Genomic DNA, 23892 nt, shown 5'->3' with positions numbered 1-23892 from the left:
GAAATAGGTATTTCTGTTCAGCTGATGTGTAGGTTACGAAATACTAAAGGTATGAAACCAACGAAGTTTAGGACAATCATAAGTCGGTAATCAAGATCTTAGAACTGGGCAGTGGGATTGGTGCAACTTCAAGTGTTTTAACATTTGTCTCGGTATTGCGAACGCAGACAAATTGAGTCAAAGCTATTTCCATCTTTGCTCTTAATCTTTTTAATGGGTCGGTATATAACAAAGACACAAATAGTGAACTGATATAATGTTATTTATAGGTTGTACGATGTAATTATCCACGCCCACTGCAATTTGCAGTGAAAAATGAAATACGCGCCAAATATACAGCAAAAGATTGAAGCAGTAGAACCCTCTGATATTGTCCAGTTAATACTTATACTTATATACTATTTACTTAAATATATCTCGTACCACGTTTTTTTAATTGCAGCATTCATTGAATTTACCGATTTCATTCATTTACTTACATTAATGAAATCGACGAATACAGGTAACCGATATAATTTCGGTTCCCAACAAAACGTTTAATCTTAATTGATTTTGAATTGTCAAAAAACTATATTTTTAACCTGTTATTTTCGGGTTTGTCTTCCGGCCTACTTCTAACAGATTCGTTGTTTTGGTTTTGGCATATTTTTAAGACTTTTTAAGACCGACTGTCTTACGTGAGCTCCCTTGAAATAATTTTATACTTATAACTGGTTGCTACACAAAATTTATCTACAAGTTAAAAACGGTTTCGAACCCTCCACAGATTGTAAAGATACATAATATAACATTATTTCTCGTTTTAGACCGTTCTATTACAGATCCCTAGCCCCTGAGTTTCCATTCCTAGGTAGGGCCAAAAATGATTAGGAAAGGTCGCGGTTATAAACGCATCAATATTCTTGAAACCCACCAACGTCCTTGTAGCAGACCAGACGCAGTACCCTAAACCAAGGGAACCTTATAAGAGAGCAAGCTTGTTCCCAGATGTTATAATAGGCAAAGCGTAAAGATAGATGTACGATGAATATGTTTCCTTTTATCTGCCAGTAAGCAAACCCACAGGATCTACCGAAGTAAGTAGACCAAGTGATGTAATAAAATGTTTCCAATGACCTCAAAAATATAACACAATCACGCAAAATGTATACTTATTATGTGCGTGAAGGTTAACCACCTTAAACTTCCATCGTACACCTACGTCACGGACTTGTCCGTTTCATAACGTGATTACCACACATTTGTTGTCGTTATCCGATATTTTATACGAGTTCGTCACTTTTTGGTGAAAGCAGTTATGGTCACACTAAGATGCTGACTTTAATAGCAAAAAATTACAGTAAAACTCCGCTGGAAAATTAAAACATTTTATTTATCATCTTTTGCAGATAACTTATCGGTAAGTGGTAACCTATATATACTAAGTAAGGCATACTAAGTAAAAAAAATCCAAAGATAGAAGCTTCGTCGCAAGGTTACCTCTTTTGGTGTTCATGTTTCGAGATATGTTTAGGAGAGAGTCCTCAAGAATTAATACTAGAATCTAGTAGTAATAGTAATAGAAGTAATAGTAGTAGGTAGAGTCACTACAAACAGTCTTGACTTTTCAAAAGTGCTTATAGACTAAACCTACTTGGAATAGATGGGGTCTGAATTTTGTTTACTTGATCTCGTTCTTCCATCACCGTTTTACTATCGAACAGCGAAGCGATATCTTTATCGCAAGGTTCAGCATCGTTGCGTACCTAGTTTATATCTTTTGGTCGCCGATATGAGCGCTTTGTTACATAGTTTCTTATAAGCTGCACAAGATCCGGAATCCTAACTTTTTTATCCCCAAGACCGCACTCATTCATATCAAGAGTGACTCAGCATCTTCTAGGAAAAGGAGCTCCATAGCTAGAAAAATCCCAGCTAATAGGTAAACAATGGACCGATCTTGAGGAAATTTGGCTTGCATTTTGGACACGGGCAAATAGGCTTCTGGCAGAATCTCTCACTAATGTCCTGGTAAATCAGATATTTTCGACGGGCGACCACTGCTAGGTACTAGTAAGTTTTTGTGATCCAAAAACAAAGTCAAACTCAAATATTTCTTTATTCAAATAGGCACATAGATGGCACTTTTGATGCGTTATTATATACAAAATGTGTACATAGCGGTGAGTAGTGATGGCTATAACTACAATCGTAAACTTAAAACTAAAGCTACGAGGGTTCCAATCGCGCCCTGGTCTAAGAAGAAGCCCACAACAAACATAGCCGGGTTTTCTTTTTGTTATCACCATCTCACATTGTCATTAGAAAATATATCCATTATTTATACTTGCAATAATTTATCATAATCATTTAGAATTGATGTTACGTCTACATATTTAGCATAATTATTATAATAAGCTTGACTGTTACATACAAAATATTATACTATTGGTTAGTTAGGTACTAAGGTATTATGCAGAGACACTTGAGAATAGTTTACGTGATTAAACGACATACTTGTATACCTTTGTCATCTAGGTTTTGTCTTGCGGTTTTACTTTTGTGGTTATATTTACTTCCAACCGGCTATGCCGATAACTTAAATCGCAAATAGAATTTCCCGCGTGAGAACTCGTAAAGATACTGCCTACTCACAAACATGTAATCGGCAACTCCATTTTCTTATTACTTCAGTGATTATATTAGTAAGTGAACCAAATGAAATTGCAGAAGAGCATATGTCATGAGTTATAGGTAGGTATCTTGCGTTTTAAAAAGTGATGGCAGTAGCTTGTTCTCCTTTTCGTTTTATGCAATACTTACTTGAGTGGCCGGTACCTACGAGTACATTCAGTTTCTTGCACGCGATACAATTACTTACCTAAAGAGTTCCACTGAAATGTATAGGTACCTACAGGTAGGTAACTACAATAAGGTATTAAGGTACATTTTATCTATATGTACCTAAGGATTAAAAAAATCTAAATTTGTTGTCTGTACCACCGGTTCAGAAGAAAATTTCTGCTAATTTTTTTCATTAATTATCAAAAATATTACGAATATTTTCACCACATCATACCAACATAATTCTTAATGTCAATAATAAATGGGATAATAAATGGACTTTACCTGGAGCGACTGTGTCGGTAATGTAGGCAAAGAGGTTGTCACACGAAGAGGAGTGTCGGGAGTTCGACCTGCTGTCGTCAAGCACAATGTTGGTAAGAAGGGAAGCAGGGCGTAACAATTCCCGCGGGAAGTAAACACTTCGCACCTGAAAAGAAGACGAAACTTTTTATTTTTAATTACAGTGATTTTTTATTCTGAACGATCTTTATAAATTATAAATTAACCAGACTGGACTAAAATGTTGAGGTCATAGTACTACATACTATGTCACGCTACAGTGACCCAGTTAATTGGTCCGATGTCTAACTATCCAATGGTAAAAAAAAAATTGTTTGGTGTAGGAGAAGCATCCCATTTGAATGTCAGCGGTGCGGTGTCGATATCAATTCAATCACTTGCGATCGCTTTATGCAGCAGAAAAAATATTCGAACAGATGTCAGACGCCTACTTAATTGGATGCTGCTTTCAAATTACTAAATGCAGAATTTAATGATTTTTTTAAGACTGGTGTATATTGGATAGAAGCGGGCGTTACTTTGCGGAAATCCATTATATATTATGAAAATTAAGCTTAACGCACGTTTCACTCCGAAACCGGAGCATCCTCAGGAGATGTTGACTTTACAATGAATAATTGTAAGTCCGTTTAAAAATTGTAAGTGACATAAGTGCGTAGAGCAGAGCATTACCGAAGAGCTGTTTGGTTTGAAGTATAAGGATTGAAAAAATTATAAATTACACCATACAGATTCTCCTGCTTTTCGCTCCTGCTCTTCCTGCTCTATAGCAAATTAAGCTTTATTTTCATAAAACTAGTGTAGTATACTTAAATTATTTTGCCTATGCTTCGAGTGAATCGCATAAATTAAAAGGGCTTACATTCGACGATAAAGAAATCACGGTGTATATTACACCCTAGCTTACATCCTGACTGAGGCTCGATGGACTCGAGAGTAAGATCCAGGACACCCTATTTGTCCAACAATTTGTTCTTCATTTAGATCTACGACTCTCATCTTCTTTTATGTTTTTTTTATTCCTATACAAATTAGCCCTTAACTGCTACTCTATCTGATCGATAACGCAGTCTAAGATAGTAACAGGCCAACCTGTTACTTTTATAGCAGTTATATTAGCCATCCATTATATCTTTTGAATCGAATAAACCTGCCATATTCTAACCAGGTTTATTATAATTGAAATAAGTACAAAACAGTTAACTTTACGTTTAAGGTTCCAACATTTTAGAAGAATAAATTAAGTTAATCGTATTAATATGTGTAATTGATACACCGACTTTAACTTGCGTAACAAACAATGTTACTGACCTTATTGAGGATAATTACTGTGCATTAATAAGTGCCGTGTTATACGGATAATTTACTTAATTGGTTGAAGAACGGTAAAAAAACTCGCTTTTTATAAAAAACAAATGACCTGAACCGTTTGACTCTAAACAAGGAGAAATGTTAGGATATAAATACGAAATAGATTGAGCTATGACTAAATAGTTAATTACCAAACTGGTTGATAATATAGGTAGATTTAATTAACTATTTTGGTGTTGAAAGCTGTTTATTTTCGGTTGAATTAATCATGAGCATAGACCTGATTATTCCATTATGGAAGTACCTGGATCTGAATACAATATCAACCCATTACCGACCACTGGGGCACAAGTCTCCTTACAGAATTAGATTAGGAAAGAACATTATGGAGAACTATAAGGCATGCAGGTTCCCTTAAAATATTTCTCCTTAATATATATTTACCTACTTAAAAGGATCATAACGTCGGAAAGTTAGAGAAGCCAGGGGTGGGTACAATTTAATAGGCCTAAAAAAGTATTACACTTTATCGATACGTGTGGTTGGAACCGATACCCTCGATAGGTGATATTTTATGCAAGCGTGCGTAGAATACCTACTAAGAAGAACTGAATAGACGTGGATTTAAAATGGATGATATCTTTTATTTACATTGATAGATACTTCCAGTTCGACAATCAGATAACTAACCAGCGTCACTCAACGACATGGGTACGATATCTCAATCAAATTAAAAATTAGCCAAAGCACAGACGAAGATAAGTGACCAGTTGTGAAGTCACATAGTTCGGAAGATCGATAGCCTTCACAGTCTCAATGTGCTGGAATGCCGACCTCGCACCAAAATCGTATCGACAGCAAGACTGTAGTCTGGAAATCATTTCGAAGTGTCGAGCTCCGACATTCCGATTATCGATAAATGTGGAATACAGTTATTATCGTATCAAATATCCGAATACAATAATAGAAAATTATTTGAACGGAGATTATTTTCTATCGGTCTTCGTTGACCTATAGAAAAAAATCTCCATGCATGTAAATACAGAAAAATTGTAAATGAAAAGCTTACATAATGTCTATTATTTGGCGGAGTTTTCACAACATAGCGATCTATTCAGGCAACCAATGACGTAAAACACAGCTCAAAAAATAAAGATTCTTTTTGAAAAAGTCGATTTGTTGGTTACGCTAATTCCGCGGTAAAGGCTCGATATATACCTAAGTAAGTTATCATGTAGGTAAACCTGAACCATAATTGAGACCCTGATAATTAAATAGACTCACAAAAAGTTAAATAGCAAGGTACGTGCTTTAAGTTTATTTCGTTTTGCATATAACTTAAATTAAAAAAGCAGGAACTGAAACATACCCGAAAGATCCGGTATCATTGATACAAAATTAATCTACAAATAGTGCCTAGGTACTATAATTAGTACGTCCACACTCCATAGCGTTGTGACCTCGGAGGTCGTTCTTTATATTAGAAAGGGCGTACCGTGATATTATGCGACTTTGATACCACTAAACCATTTAATATTAACATTTTGGATTACATTTCAAGCCAATGACTTGGTAGGTTGGTTAACTATATAGCGATCTCATAGAATTTGATGATAATTGTAAGAGGTACGATGCCTGTTGGCAAAATTTTAGAAACGAAATGATCAAAAAATTATTGCAGGCTCAGTCCTTAAATTATACAGCAAAATTATTATTTTTGAACTCAATTAACACCCGTACACTATTTTTATAGTCTTATACCTACCCCTTTCTTCAATCGATGCTCGTTAATATCCTTTCTTAGTGCTGCTAATTCACGTAATAAAACTGTCTATGTACCTATCTTGGACATTCTTACTAGTTGCAACTAATAAGGAGACAGATCTATTTTACTCATACTCGAAGATATTAATTATTAATTTGCTGCAAATCGAGCTTATGTGGAAAACATTGGTGAGACAGTAGGTATAAAACTAAACACCTATCTACACCAATGTTATAAAATAACTTCCGCTTGACATCAAAACTGTGAAATTGAGCATGATGAAATGAAATAAGGGATTATTGATTACGAACATTAGGCAGTATTGAGTGTCTAGGCACATTTTGCCAAAGAAACATTCGACTCAGCAGATTGTTTACAATAAAATGCGTATTACCTAATTTATAATTATATTTTATACTGATCAATTGTTTTTTAACTAAAGGAGAAATCATATAAAACATAAAGCACAAGGTAAGGTCCGGAATAGCGAAAAACAGATAGTTACCTACTATGACCATTAGCTACGGTAAATTAATCAAAAAAGCTTTTGAACTACTTAAGTAGTGGGTAGGTATACGCCCAAAGCTATTTAAGGTAAAACGACATAATTTGAAAAAGGAATGTTCCTTAATTAATCAGTTATCAGGCTATGAAGCACGGACCGACAGACAGTGTAATTTCACCCACCTTTCACCATTTCATTTTATTATAATAAATATGTATAACACTGAACTGTTACTAATATAATGCGGTTATAAACGCACCTGCAAAGTTCACGACATACCTACATTTACTGCAACTGCTATGTATGAAATTCACTTTTAAAGCAATGTGCAAGTTGTGTACTTAACCTACCTAACATTTTACAAGAACTTGCGAAAGAATTTTCAAGGAAAATATTTAGTTAGATACCTAATAGGTAACCTCCCTGGATACAGTTGGAACAATCATAAAATACGCAGCGCGGCGAAACTGTAACCGGAAGAGATACTTAGTTTAAATGGCTTAATAATTATTGGCTGCCACTCCATTAATAGTCGATAATAATTCATAATTTAAACGATTGTGATTCATGATATTGCAAACCTAAAGACTTCGAGCGTATTTAACTTTATATTTAGTTACGCATGAGCGTCACACATGATTTTATTTAACTCCATTACTTATAGTTTCTTAATTTGCAAGTACCTCGATAAAACGCACCAATAGTATGTAATAAGTAGGTCGTAAGATTTTGAAGTCTGAAGCTGAACATAGCATGTATTCCTTTCCAATCTAAATTTACTAAGTTGGTATAGCCTTACTAACGTAGTGTGAAACTTCGGTCGATTTTTCTTTACCTGTTTACTAGCTAAACCAAAACACGAAGAGTTTTTTTATTGCAGAAGTATGTTGCTTAGCAAGGCGCTTAAAAATCAGGAAATGCAATCTATCAATAACTAAAAAAGGCTGGAAGAGATCTCGCGAGAACTCAGCCTTTTTCTTTTGATCTCGAACGAAATCTCGCGAGTTTAGCGAGATTGCACTCGAGCATAAAAACGTTTTATTCGAATTCAAACAAATCTTTCATTTCATTGGTGCATTTTGTTAATTAATCTATAATTGTCTGACTAATATGTATATTTTATAATTAATTTGTACCTATATATAATTGAAATTGTCTCGTTTTAATAGTTGGCTATTCGACAGTCGACATAGATAATAAGTTTTTTTTATTTGACTTCTCGTTGTTTTGTTTGTGAAAATATGAAACCAAAATGTAGATCTACTAGTAAGGCTTATAAGTTTTGTACCTACTATATCTTATATCAATTTTTGTATATCAAATCTCTCAAATCTCGGAATCGGCTCCAACGATTTTCATGAAATTTAGTATACAGGAGGTTTCTGGGGCGATAAATCGATCTAGCTAGGATTCATTTTTAGAAAATGTCATTTTATTCGTGTTTTCCGGTAATAACAGATTTGGTGCAGACGAAGTTGCACGGGTCAGCTAGTTTAAACTTATCAGAACAGGTTAGGGATTTGTGTACCTACAACGAAATTGACGCCATTATCTGGATTATAATCTAAATCTACCCGGATTTAATAACATATAGGTACAGGATAGATAGGTACTTCGTGGTTTTACGGTTTAACAATTTGTATTGTAGTGTATGATCACGAACTCGGATATGACACGACTTTTTAATTTTAATCACCTTGGTTAGCTTTGTGGTGTACGAATAGGAAAGGTCACCGTGAATAGTGAAAAATAATTGCTGTAACGGTGACTTATAGACTTAGACAAAGGAGGAAATAATTATTGCAATCAATTGCAACTGTATTTTATCCCTTGACTGCTATCTCAGGTGGTAAAAGAGACTCCTGTTAGCAGTATCACAGATATAGTGACTTCATATTCCCCCTAATCGGTTTCTACACGGCATTGTTACTGGACGGTAAATCGGTTTTCATTGTCAGTAGAGTGGTAATTAGCCAAGGCCGCAGCCTCCCACCAGACCAGACCAGACTAGAGAACATTTCTATATGAGTTCTCTCTCTCTACATTATCTTCTGAAAGTTGTACATTGATCAATGGTTTGTATTTGATAACGAACTCGGCTGCAAAGTTTATTTAGTTTCCGGCAAAGGCGTCCCGATGTCGGCGGCACGATGTCGCTTGCAAACCGATAAGGGGTATGACTACCATATTCACTAACAGGTTAGTCCCCTTAGGAACCGATGGACGTTGGGGTCCCAAGGTGCTGGTATAGCGGCCTCGCACCGTTGCGTTGGTAGACCCCAACGAGGTGGCCAGGTGACGTCAAACGAGAATATCTTAATTACTAGACCAACGTAACAGCTACAAAATTTATTAAAAACATTATCACCTCAGTACCTGAACCCACAAGAGGGCACGAGCCTCCTCCCAGAAAGAGGGTTTAGGCCAAAGTCCACCACGCTGGCCAATTGCAGATTGGTGGACTTCGTACGCCTGTGATACCTCATGGAGAGCTCTCAGGCATGCAGGTTTCCTCACGATGTTCTCCTTCACCGTGTAAGCAAGTAAGAGGTGCGAGCCGGCGTTCTTAAATTGCCTCCCTAAAAGTGAAACTGAAGTCCCAATCACTAGGCTATCATCACTTTTTAGAGACTACGGATCATTCATTAATCATTATTACATAGTCATATTTGTATCAGCTCACGATAACCAAATTCATCTCCAACGAAATCAACAGGTTAATTTATGACTCGAGAGTAGTTTAAGGAAATAACTGGCATAATAAGTGCTAATTATACCGCTATTTGCAGCGTGAATAACACTTTAAATTCAACAAAACATACATCTTGGATATCCTATTCTAAGGAATTTAATATTAAGTTTATTATTTATTTTATATAACATATCTGATATATAAAATCTTTAATGTTTCCGTGTTGGACTTGATATTTAATATTACTTAATTATAACTTTGAGAGGTGTGTTGCTAGATTGTGTTAAACAAGGTGTGCGCCGAGTTTCACCTGCGTTCACTACTTTATCCACTGGCATAGTGGTGAGTGCTGTCGACTTATAAGTGGGAGATTCCGGATTCGATCCCAGCAAGGGCAATTCGAAAATTCATAATTTTTGAATTTTCTCTTGTTAGTAGCTACGAGAGAGACTTAGCGTTCCGCTACGATGCCGCGTAGAAACCGTGGGTATCGTAAGGGTTTAATATAACTCCCATACTCCTATTATGTTAGTCCGCTACTATCTTAGACTGAATTATCTTACTTTACCTTGGTGAAATTGCAAATAAAAAAACTTGTATTGGAATAAAAAAAGCTACGGGGACGCAGCGTGATGTTTTATCTGTGACCTATACTAGTAGAAACTCACAATAAACGGGTAATCTTAAATATTAATTTTCAATGACAGTTCATGAGGTAAGGATAATATATAAACCATCGAACCCCGCAGTAAAAAAAAATTGCCCCTAACCTTTAATAAACGGACTACCTAAGGCTTATTTAAAACTTTTACTGGTATTCTCTAGTAATAATTATTAATAGATAAGTCTGCGCTACGGTTCAACTAATTATGTATGTGGTTTTACCTACTTACGTTAAATTAAAAAAAAATATATAAGTTTATAACCTTCATTAATGAAAGTGATATCTAACGCAAAAAGTTATTTTCAAATGGGAATGATTGGTACTGATTTTAAACATACAAACTTTTCAACTTGAGATTATTAGTAGATACAGTTAAGAATATAGAGATAACCATTATTACGGCATTACAGGTAAGACATTTGATCCTATCCATAAAACGTACTGTTAAGGAATAAATGGCCAAGTATAACTAACGTCTGCAGTATGGGTCATTAATTTTAATAACTTCTAAAGTTTTATTATATTATGTTTGTATTTTCATCTTTATTATTATTACAAAAGGAAACGTAGATGCAGCGTTTGTTGCCACGCGACAAGGTGCACAAAATAAATAGCTTGGTTGTTAAACATATAAGAGTTACCTTACAGAGCACAAACATATAAGAGCACAAAAGCTCCTGGAGGGTCGAAGTGCATCCGCTGAAGCGGGCCTCATTACAAGATAGATACCTTAATAAATCTCTAGGTTAATTATATAAGATATGGATATAAAAAGGTAAATTAAAAGAAACTGACCAAGGTTTTGATAGATATATACAGTGGCGTGCACAGGGTTTTTGACCAGGGTATGCATAAAGCAGGTACATGGCATAAAATGTGAAAATTCTCCTCTAATACGAGTTATATAAAATAATTTGGGTATGCAGTGCTTTTTTGCATGTGTGAAGTGCACGCCACTGGATATATAAATAATAGAAGAATAATGAAAGATATAACCCTTAGCTAATATCAAGAAGCAAAATTATCACACTTTTAGTCCATATCTATAAACCGTCTCAACTGATTTTGATGAAACTGATATCATTGTTTTTAAGTTAAATAAAACGTGGATCAAAAATACGAGCAATAGTTTCGACGAAATACGTATACAAACTTAAGCTCTATAACCCTAATTGTGTGATTATACTATTGCTCGTACAGTGAAAGTCTATTAATTAAAAACCATTTCTTTATAATACCTTGACCTGTATGTTTGTTTGTATATTTGTATGTTTGTAACCGACTCCGTTGGACTTGATTTTGACCTACTTTAAACGGTCTGATTTCGTTCAAACTTTGTAGATATATTGAGGACCGATGGTAATAGGTACACTACTTTGATAAGATTATTCAATATTTTGCAAAACTGCAAACAACTTGCAAAATAAGTTTTTAGTTCATTAAGTCATGAATGATGTTAATTTAATTTTCCAACCATTATCTACAGAAGAGTTCGTTAATATTAACAAATTTAAATAAACTAAAAATCGCACTTTTGACGATCTGAAGGCGCAGTACATAGCCGAGCGCTGTGTTCTTTTAAGTGGACCAACCCGGGTTTGATCCCAGGGGTCAATTGAAACGCGATTTTCCTAACTACATGGCTGCGGATAAAGATCCTGAGGAAGTAGCTCGTATCTGTTTTTATACGTGAGTCACTACTCACGTATAAAAACAGATAGGTATACATATAAAGCGTGTCCTAGTTACTACCTAGATTGGATATAGCTTAAAGTTTTTGTAAACTGTCACAAGTTAACTATGATTGAGTTGGTATGAGACCAATCATTAATCTTAACCCAATTAGGTTAAGAAATTAATGTAGTTTTTAAAGGTCTATTAAATTCCACGGTAATAAAAATGCATAAAAGCTAAACCGGTTTAACTTGCGGTGGTCTAACCATACAAATAAATATTATCGAAGGGTCTATGAATTCAATATTATAAAAACACTTATACAATGTACTTCCTAAACTTGTTCAAGCCTTTAATACCTTATCCTCATCATCGCTTCAACCGATTGATATCCACTGCTGAAAATAGGTCTTTTGTAGGGAATTCCAAAATCCACGGTACTGGGCCGCGTGTTTCCAGCGGCTCCGAGCGACTCGTTTGATGTCGTCTGTCCACCTCGTTGGGGGCTGACAAACGCTGCGTTTACCGGTACGGGGTTCGCCATTCCAGCACCTTGGGACCTCAACGTCCATCGGTTCTCCGAGCTTTGTGCCCCGCCCATTGCCACTTCAGCTACGCGACTCGTTGAGCTATGATGATTAACTCTAGTTCTTTTATGGATCTCGTCATTTCTGATTTGATCACGTAGAGGCAAATTATATTTTATCCTTTCCCCGGGGAAAAAAAATTGTCCTGTCTTGCCTTGGGTAGCTTGCTCTTCTGTTGAAGAGTTTAAATGAGGACATAAAGTTTAAGACACTTAAATATGTCCGTATATTTTAACCTTTGAATTCATTGTCGAATTACCTGATTGATTAGATACGCCTTTAACCGATAATATATATTTTTATTAATGAAATTTCCATTGTTTAGATCTACACTATTTGAATATAGTACAAAAATAGAATACAAGAAAAAACCTACAGCTAACAACTTGTCACAAAAACCTGTGTGAAATTAGGTTCAGTAACCGCCCAGATAAATGTTTAAGTGATATACCTATGTATAGTTGGTTGCGGAAAAATTTATCTAGCGACCTTGAATGCTACGATCATGAAATTTATTTCGTTTCGTTGTATTATATACCGAACAAATCTACGAAAGTAGATACAACACGTTCAAGACCTGGACAGAAAAATATCCGAACTTCCATACTAATATTTTGAATGCTCAAGTGCCGTTTATTACGCAAAGATAGCTGGCTTTTTGATGAGAGATCAGTCGCTAAAGGAATTTGGTACAAGACAATACAGCCAGGTTTGTGCGGACGACCTTGGTTTCTGGGTGCCTATATAAGTAGGACCGAGGTAGTAACAGCCCTTAGGCTCCGATCTGGACATATTCTGCTCAACAGTTTTGCTGCGCTAATGGGCAAGGTCCCGAATGCGATGTAGTAGAGGACGTGTATCATATAATAGCGGAGTGTGCCCGGTGCGAGGCCGAGAGGTTGGATTTAGTTTAAAGACAAAATTTTTATGTAATTAACTGTGGAACAGCATTCTTGCCTTCCCGGCATCCGAGAAGGCAAGAATGCTTTATAAACTTGTTCTATTAGTGTTAAAGAGGATAGCAAACTACTGATAGTTTCTTTTTTGTTATGTTTAGCTTCCATAGGGGTGACATAGTCACGTTGAGACAAAACCCCTTTAAATAAATAAGATTTAAAAACAAGAAGAAAGATAGCTGGCTTTTATTTGCGCGGGTTAAAAAACACTTGATTACTTATACATATAGGGTATATTAGCAAAACTCATGTTGACAGCTAATCTAAGCACTAAATAATGGATAAGTTAAACTTTTTTTTTTATAATAAGTATTTACAGACCGAGCTGACCCACCTCATGGTAACTGCAAAACCATCTCTTATAAACAGAGTAACACTTCACAGGCCAAGGAATACGTCCTGCAACATGCCGCCCTGTGTCATTCAGATTGAGGCGTAAGTGTTAAGGCAACAACGCCCTTAAGACTGGAACACAGCATCGCAACAATGCTGCTTAGAATCACAAATAAGCATGGCGATAGTACTTCCCTGGACGAGCTCTGTCACAGAAAGCTCTACTACTTTAAACAGTTTTGACAGTTGGTTTTGTAGGTATAGTCAATTTGTAAAGATGTCAAATTTATCCACCTGTTTATCGGGCGACTATACAAAAGGGGCCTCATAAGAAGGCCTAGAGTCACTCAGCGGGCGATGGAGAGAGCTATGCTTGGAGTATCTCTACGCGATCGAATCAGAAATGTGGAGATTCGTAGAAGAACCAAAGTTACCGACATAGCTCAACGAGTCGCGAAGCTTAAGTGGCAATGGGCCGGGCACATAGTTCGGAGAAAGGATGGACGTTGGGGTCCCAAGGTGCTGGAATGGCAGCCCCGTACTGGTAAGCGCAGCGTTGGTCGACCCCCAACGAGGTGGACAGACGACATTAAGCGCGTCGCAGGTAGCCGTTGGATCCAAGCGGCTCAGAATCGTGGAACTTGGAACTCCCTACAAAAGACCTATGTCCAGCAGTGGACGTCTATCGGTAGATGTGATGGTGATGATGATGATACAAAAGGGCCTTATGTAACTCGACGAAAATATATAGGAATACATAACTTTAATGTAAGGCATCTTGGCATGGATATCAATGAAATACCATTATTTTATACCTATTTATAAATTTTGCAGTTATAGAAGCGGTAATAACCTAGCGGGTAGCAGCTAGACTTTACATTCAGGGGACCGAGTTCGAATCCCAGCACCTCTAACTTTTCTAAGTTATGTAAGTTTTAAGTAATTAAAATATCACTTACTTCAAAGGTGAAGGAAATCTGCATGCCTAGAGTTCTACATAATTTTCTCAAAGGTGTGTGGAGTCAGTGGCGTGCATAGAGGGTATGCAGATTATGTAAAATGATAAAAATCTCCAGTAAGATTAATAAAAAAAGATTATTAAGGATAGGCATTGTAAAAGTTATAAAAAGCCTACCCTTATGTTTTTATAACTCGTAATTGATTAATATAACTCATTTTATATCATCTCCACACAATGGCGTGCATACCCTCTATGCACGCCACTGTGTGGAGTCCACCAATCTTCACTGGGCCAGCGAGGTGGACTACGGCCTTAAACCCTTCTCATTGTGGAAAGAGACCCGTGCCCTGTAGTGGGCCGTTAATGGGTCGATGTAATGATGATGCCGATGAACGAACAAACATATCCTATGGATAAACTAACACACACGAATACTGCTAAATTCATAGCCCTGCCGTAATGGGTAATAAAACCTTTACTTGCCATACAAAGAGGGCGTGTATCGGTTGATACAACTATGTTGATATACCAGCAAATATCTACCATTACCAGGTCATACGCCGTTAACGCACCTATAGCCTATACACAGCGATCCATTGAATTAATTATTCTCACAGTCTGTTAACCGTAACGATTGCGTAACATAAAAAACAGTCATTCTTCTCGCGTTTGCAAGCGCTTGGTATTTCTCTAGTCTTATAAAAATGTAATGAGCTGATATTTCATAGTTTTCGCACCCACGCAATAGACTGGACGCTGATTGCACCCCAATTAAAATTAATAATAAATAATGCCCTACGACTAAACAGCTCATTAGAATACATAGTTCATTTATTTAATATCAAAAGAAGTATATAGCTATCAAAAAATAAAAAGTGAACACGTATCTTTATAGAATATCTATGCTCTAGTTAGTCTAGGCAGTCGAAGATATTAAAGGGCAATAATAGGTGGTACATATAATAAAATACATCCATTTTATCCATCAAATATTAGTAGGTATATCATAAATGCGTCTTAAATCTGTCTTTTGTTTGTTTGTTTGTAACATATGTTTGTTTCAACCGTTAAACCGATCTTGATGAAATTTGGCACACATTAAGCTTGCATCTGGAGATGGGCATAGTAGCATATTTGTCCCGTAAAAGCTGGTGGAAGTTGACCGTGGGATTTGAAGATTTAACATTTGTGACCTATGCATGGCTTAATCTCGGTGAAGTTTTACTGATCATAGAAATAGTTTGCATTAAGATGATACATTTTATCCTGAGAAAATAATGAGTTCAGGATTTTCAAAAACCGCGAGCAACAGTTGTATTATAAACACATAATACTAAATTAAAAAAAAACACACATAAGCCGTGTGGTGATGGCAGATCAGGACTCAGCTGTTACCATCCGTCCACTACCCACGGATGTCGTACGGAGCGACTAAGGGAAAATAACAGAAACTGGGACGCAGCGTTTCCTGTACCATTATTACCATCTACAGCGATCACACACTAGTTTTCCCAGGGTAGTGATTATGGACAAACCCTCCCCTTGCAAGAGGCCTTTAGTCCAACAGTGGACTGTTATAGGCTATTTACAATCAAACTTGTAACATTAAGAACCTAATCAGATCAACATGGCTATAAACGAAATAGTAACATTGATTTATAATATCGCATACGTTGGAGGTCAGATCAGAGTTATTATATCGAGGGCAATTTTAAAATAATATCCAATCAGAGACCACGTTGGATTTGGATATGTGATAGTAGTACGCAATATTTAATACAATCTCTAAGAGGCACAACAACAAACCATTACACTACATTGTCGTGGGCCAAATCTTTAATTATGTGAAGACTAGGCGACCGTCCTGGCGCGCAGGGGAGCCCATTGGTCTTAACAATGGAGGTCACGGGTTCGATCCAAGACGGGGGGGGGGGGGGGGGGGGTTTCGATCCAGAAAATATTCCCGGGATAAAAAGTATCCTACAACTTACGTACTTCAGGATTTGTCGTCATCATCGCAATCGATTGCATCGTCTCGCATTACATATACGTGAAATTTTGGCTAGTTCAAGAGAACTAAGTAAAAAAAATAAAAACAGACACTTTGGCATAGACCGACCACCACGCTGCGGGTTTGTGGGCGTTAACGACTTTTATTACACGTTAGTGATAATTTTCGGGACAAACAAAAGCTAAAAAGAATAAAGCTAATGAGATTAAATAAGCTATTATGATCTCCGAGTCACATTTTCCTAACTCCGGGCTGGTACTTTAGGTAAATGCTTTAGCAGAATAAAACAAAATACCAAACAATTTTTGTCCGACCCAGGATTCGAACTCAGAACGTTGTGATCCTTAGTTGAACATGCTAACCACTGATCCAACGAGTCAGTTTTACGTGCCTTTATCAAAAATCTTATTGTTGGAATATTTATTTTTCGTTTGAATGCACTTTGAAATTTCCTTGTCATGTTTGTGAATACGGATGTTAATCATTCTTTGAGCAGTGGAGTGCATGCGCTTATGCAGGCAGATAAATTTTTATTCTTTAAGTAGGTACTCGATGTAGGGAAAGATTGCTTCTATTGCACACCTTCTATTTGTCTTGTTTTGTAGTACATGCTATTACAATTTATCATCATCTATATAAGAGGGCAAATTCATTCTATTTTATGTCATGGGATAAATCGCATTGGTATTATAAGTGGAGATCCCGGGATCCCGGGTCTGGTTGGAGGCTTCTGCCGTGGCTAGTTATCACTCTACCGACAAAGATGTGCCGCTAAGCGATGAAGCGTTCCAGTACGATGTCGCGTAGAAATCGATTAAGGGTATGGATTTAATATAACTGGCATACCCTAAGGGGTGAGATTGCAGTCAAGGGCTAACTTGTATTGGTATAAAAAGGTACCCCTACTACTCCAATGCAGTTTTGCAGACTTTGGTTTTCATTATAGTTATGTTCTGCAAGTTACTAAAAATCAGAACCGTTGGCTCAACGTGCACTCTGAGATATGGGGTAGGATAAGGACTATTTCCTACCTCCGGTCTTGTACAGAGAAGCTCGAACAGAGAAAATACTTGGTGTATGTTTGTCTCATGCAAGTTCTAACATATTGTACTAGAGTTAGGCCAAAGATACTCTATAATTATTGTCAAGGACTTCAAACGACAAAGGGCGAACCTAACTAAATGTCGGCCGATTGAATAAAGGATATTTTAAGAGAATTAATTAAACTTACCAAACGGTCTGTTGCCATATCAAAGATGAGTATCTTGGGCGGGCACACTCTGCGGAAGTCGTCGATACTGGTAAGAACACCGGAGTCCAGTACCCATAGCCGGTTGCAGCGGTCAGCGCGTATCCGGTATACGGAGATCAGACCGGTGCAGTTGATGTCCCCACGGCCAGCTGTGTGCCATGACCAATCAGGATACGCCTGTAGAAATTTAAAAAAAAAGTTAGGTACTACAAAGTGTCGCACTATGTCCATCACGCTGAGGCGTAGATTTTAAGCCACATTAACCCATTATCGGCCTAATGCCGATTGGCGCAGTGGGCAGCGACCCTGCTTTGTGGGTATAAGGCCGTGGGTTCGATTCCCACAACTGCAAAATGTTTGTGTGATGAACATGAATGTTTTTCAGTGTCTGGGTGTTTATAAGAGTATTTATATTATAGGCATTTATATATATTATTCATAAAAATATTGATCAGCCATCTTAGTACCAAACTCGGGCTACGCTAACTTTGGGTTTAGATGGCGATGTGTGTATTATCGTAGTATATTAATTTATTATTTATTTATTTACTACCGAGCAACCGCGAGTTTCTTCTCAGAATGAGAAAAGTAATGTTATTAAACCGGCATCTACTCTTTTCGGACTGTGGAACATAACAATGCAAGCAGAAATAGGCATGGCGATATAACCTACTATCCAAATGAACTCTGCAATCAGCCTGTTTCTATCCCATTGATGGGACCGACCTCTTTGGCCTTTGCTCGTATGAGGAAGGTTTATTCCTTCCTCGATACTACAGACTGATGTTGCAGGATCACCCGGACCCGGTAACCCTACGCACGGGATTGGACAACACAAATTTCCTAACTCCGAGTAACAGACTAAGAATTTCTTAACACGAAACCTTATTTTTAGCTATTTTTCTATTAACCTCATGATCCGTTGTTAAATATTTAAACTTATTTGGAATATAATTAATAGGTAACTGTCTAACTTAATCAGCTCCTTTTAGATATCCATATTAAAATAGTGGATTGAAATTAGCAATAAGATTGTATCTTATTGTTTTACTACCTACAGAATTAGCGACCGATACGTTGCTTATGCCACAAATAATTCTAACAATGGAGATGTCACAGCATAAGTTATCTATTGTTCGTTTCCACTTACACTATTCACAAACATCAAGTTATTAACCTACCTACTTCATAGTGATGTTTGTGAAATACGGATAGCAGTATTCTTATTAGTAATAATTCTTGTCATCACTAAACTAAGTATAGACCACTCTGTGGCTTTCACTGGGTTATCACGTTAAGCATAAAGCAGAAAGCCGGGATAAAGTGGTAAATTCCTCCTCCTGTATGAGTGATATAAAAAAATATCTCTCATAAAACCACCGAATACCGGCTGCTGTATGTAAGTTGGTACGCGAATAACAAATTCTAACTTGAGACTTTCGCTCTATCAGCACGGCTAGCATGGGCAGGAGACAATTGTCTCCCCAAGGATAAAAAATTATCTTCTCTCAAAGCTTATCAACTCTCAGAGCATTGACGCTCAAGTGGAAATAATATCCAAACAATAATAGTGATACTAAACGGAAGTAAACTTCTCCTATTCAATGTTCCGATGCTTTAGCAGGTGGACACGTTAATTATATCCCCTGTCAGATATATTCAGGGTATATAATTTTGATCCCCTGCCTGCGCTAGCCTGCTGTAGTTAAATACCGGACTTCGATAAACTAAGTATATAATAAATAAGTTAAATTCAGACCTATATTAGGTATACAATAAAAATGTAATAAGTATCATTTCTCTTTTCATTTATTTACCAAAAATCAATAGAGATGGGTAACAGTTTAGAAATCTAGATTTCACCGAAAACAAAATGAGAAAAATTTAAGAAGGTACCCATGTAACATCAGAAAGTTATAAATACAACATTTTAGTATTCGAGTCTGTTTATATGCAATAAATAGCAGTAATGCCTCTCAACTGTCAACAATAGAAAGAGTCAATTGTATCGAGAATGCGATTTTTCAAACAGAATACAAATTAGGAAATACAACAATGAAACAAGTACCAATAGCCACGATTTGGAATGATTCCAAGCACCGTGTGAACTGCAATTTTGTCGCAGTCTTGTTTAAATTGAAACTAACCGTGATTGTTATCGAACCTGAACAGAATTACTGAATTACTAAGCATTTAAGTCAGCTTTACTTTCTCAAACATATGAATTTCTTGAGAGAGCTACATCATTAAATTCAACGGGCCAGCCTGCGGTCTGTTCTTTGGAAATCTTTAGCCGCAAAAGTTTGTAATGATAACGTAAGTTATTTGATCGTTAAACTATATGTAGCAGTATATAGGAATACTATAATTATATTCTTATTAGAAGACTATAAAGACATTACATTTTATATTTGATAGTTTGTTGGATCCTTAATCTTATTGGACTTGACAGAAAACATCAAGAAAATTGTTTCTTGAAAACCGTTTTCACTACAGGTTAAAATTATATCAAAATTTATCTGCATTGTAATAAAATAAAAACTAATTATTGCTTCACATAATATTTTGATTCAGATCTAACCGTCTCTAAGCTGATAGGTAGGTTTGCAAAGTTTGATTTTTCCTACTGAAATCTACTGGTAAAAAATTCAAAGAATACCGGTTTATAGCCTGCTAGTAAACAATGGACAATTAAAATAATGCAAAATGTGATAAGTCAAAATTATGTGCAACAAAAAATATACAACCAACAAGCTAAAATCATTACATAGGCTTTAAAAGGTATTCAATTCAATTCAATTCAATTTTATTTATTTGCTGCTACAGGTAAATAGGTGTTACAAGAAAAAAAATATATGCAGATCTTAACTGTACCACGCCAAATTGGCATGCAAAATATTTTCAGGGTAGTGTTTAAAATTTTAAATTGTTACTTCTAGGTACAATTAAAATATTGGCAACTACAATGTTTATAATAACACAATACAATTAATAAAATAATAAATTACAATTAAGTTTATATGGGCACATGTCAAAGAAATACAAATAAATTAATAATCACTAACAAATGTCATTTTAAATATTCATCAATAGTATAAAAAGAATGTCTATTTAAATATTGAAATAACTTATCTTTTAAACATTTCATGTCATATTTTATTAGTGGCTTAATTTCGTCAGGTAATTTATTGAATATATTTATCGCCATAATATAAAAACTATTGTTATACAGAGCGGTTTTATGTGCGGGATATCTTAATCTATTTGTATGACGTTTATTTTCAAATTCGATAAACATGTTTTTGTTGGCGGCCACAAATTAAATAAAAAGTATTATTATTACTAAGTAACTAATTAAAAAGTATTATTATTACAGCGTCTTAAAAGTAGCGTAAGTAGCGCCAAGTTAGCTTACTACCATTTTAAACTACATGGTCCCATTACCATTAGGTAAAGTCACACACATAAGTGTGAAATACAAAATAAAAATAAACCTTAATACTTGAGGTGCACTAAAGCCGTGCGTTTCTGCGGCCTCGACACGTGAAAGAACGGACGGACAGGCAAACAGAAACAAAGTTATAACGTCATACCATTTTTCTATAAAATATTTTTTGTAACTAAGTAGTCTAGAAATTACAAATGGGAGAAGAAAATTTATATATTTTCAAATAGGTTTTACGAGGATTATACATATTAGTACGAGTATATCCAGCGCAATCATGACAAACGCAAGTCCTCATATTTTTATGCAAAGCCATTGAACGCTTTGCATACGAATATGGATAGTTATATTTAATACAAGTTCTGCAGGAACCTTTCGCAAAACATTTCAATTCATATCGCAATATGTGACAAAATCACACGTTTAGATATTGATAAGTATGACAAATATTAATACCATCCGAAACAGTTATGCCGCTTTATAACTTATGAGTATGGGACCAAACTATAACTTAAGTCGCAGTAAAAGAAAAGTTCCATTTTTTAAATAAATTTTTATAATTATTCAATAACTAATTAAAGATTGATTACTTAAATAAATATCTTTTAATAGAAATACTTTGATAAATATAAATAATAATAAAAGGCCAGAAAAACATTAAAGGGTTTAAATATGGTGATCAGGGGATCCCGTGAAACTGTTGCTGTTTTCTTTACTTAAAATTTCATAAAATAGCATTTGTGTTTCTTACAACCTGAAGTTTAGAAAATAGGCTATTATTAAAGCTTACTCATCAGTTAGGAAACAATTTTATCCAAATCCTCCACTCACGGAGATAAATATAATTTGGATGGTTGCATTATAGCCCTAAGTATATTTTTTTAGTCAGAGATACGAAAATTGACATTAAATTTAATCATTAAAAAAACTTCCTTCGGAAATCATCGGGAGGATGCCTCGAAGTTTTGGAATATTTACGTCTTTATACATTTTTCTTATGAAAATATTTCAAACGGGATTCTTTGACACTACACTTATAAAAATAGGCATGAATTTGGGCTGAAGTGTCAACTGTTTGCTTTCTAGGAACAGCTAGTTAAATATACCACTAATACAAATATAATACGAACTAATATCTATCCTTTACTTCTGCTCGGAATTATTTTCCCGAAAATAATCATAAAACGTAACTATAATACAGCACAGGTGGGTCATCTATTTAAACGCGCGATTGATTCATCTCATCTGCACTTAGCTTAAGGCAATGGAGCTCGCCAAGGCTACAGCTAAGTTCCTGCCCTTCACGCTTTCTCGCAACAATTGTAAACTGCCTACTTCGTATAGGCACAATCGTACGCCCACGCTTCGAGGTCGGTTTTGTAACCCAACCACATTGATAAGTCTTAAATGGTACATATAGAAATACTAGATCGGAAAGTAAATAATTACAAACTACTCTACTTTGTGAGCTAGGTATAGCCGAGGGTTTTTGACGTTTTATGGTGTGACGATTGTCATCAGGCAATCTATGAACATTGTATAGAACCAGGCGTTACTTTGCGGAATGCCATCCCTAGTTTAATTCTGAAGATCTTTTTATTGTGGAATGTACAGATTCTCCTGCTTTTCACGGAGAAAAGAAAATTAAGCAAATGTTCATTGAGTTCATTCTATGAGCGAGCCTTAAAAAGTTAAAGTTCGTGTATCATACCACTGTTTTTAATATCTTTATGAGAACTATGTAGTAAAGGAAAATCAAATATGTTTATATTAAAAACAATTTAATTGGCTGTGACTATAGAATTTTTATAAGTGTTAGCAAATTTGCCACTGTGTGTACGTTTGGTTACAAAAAAAGATCTTCGTTCAAACTGTTTAAAATTATGCATAATCTGTGGTCGATATAAGCTGGAATGGGAATTCAAAATGACAGGAAACCACATCAAAACGGAAGAGAATATAAAAAATATAAAAATGGCGGGAATAAAAAGGCACAGAAGAGAGACAGAATAGAGAAGAGAACGACAGAATAGTAAAGTCAAGATTGTATAAGTTAAATCTGTAGTATTATAGTTAACGATAACGTTCAGATAGTTCTATGTTTGAGTTTATAATGTGTTATGCTGCAAGTAGAGATTAGAAGCTCGATGACATGCACATGGGTTTATTTTATAAGAAAACAAATTACAACTTAACAATGTAGGTAATTCTTATTAGGTACATACTTTATTTGTAAGTGTTTGGTAACTATAAAATCATATTTTCGATGTGAAATTTTTAACAATTTGAAAACATTAGTTTATATTTATTTTAACTCAATATTTTTTTTTATATAATTTATTATAAATTCCACTATCAACTTAGAGGTTTCAGATCTGCCGGGCGTCCCGTGACGGCCAACTTTTTATTATAATAAATACACTTCCTACATAGAGTTTCACTTACTTATCGCGAATACTAATGTAGATATTCTGTAACTACGTAGGTGACGTGAGAGAGTTTTCTTTTATGTAAACATAGTTTTAAACAATTTTAAATGCTATCTTTTTTCTTCATTTTAGAAATCTACCGGATGATCTTACCGGATCCAAAAGAGGATGGAAGAGAGGA

The 23892-nt window shown here is 35.6% G+C and overlaps 1 protein-coding gene across 2 annotated transcripts in view; it reads right to left on the bottom strand.

Annotated features, from left to right (window-relative positions):
• Positions 1–23892, bottom strand: part of LOC120629173 (protein yellow-like) — a 51136-nt gene that overhangs the window by 6364 nt on the left and 20880 nt on the right. For both annotated transcript variants that reach the window (XM_039898001.1, XM_039898002.1), the window contains exons 3-4: positions 17817–18014; positions 3109–3253 (exon numbers count right to left, since the gene is read on the bottom strand). In XM_039898001.1, coding sequence (XP_039753935.1) covers positions 3109–3253; positions 17817–18014 — 343 coding nt within the window. The remainder of the gene's footprint in view (positions 1–3108; positions 3254–17816; positions 18015–23892) is intronic.

Source organism: Pararge aegeria, chromosome 14 (assembly GCF_905163445.1).
Source record: "Pararge aegeria chromosome 14, ilParAegt1.1, whole genome shotgun sequence".
In the NCBI taxonomy this organism is placed as follows: domain Eukaryota; kingdom Metazoa; phylum Arthropoda; class Insecta; order Lepidoptera; family Nymphalidae; genus Pararge; species Pararge aegeria.
This window is presented reverse-complemented; position numbering and strand designations above follow the sequence as displayed.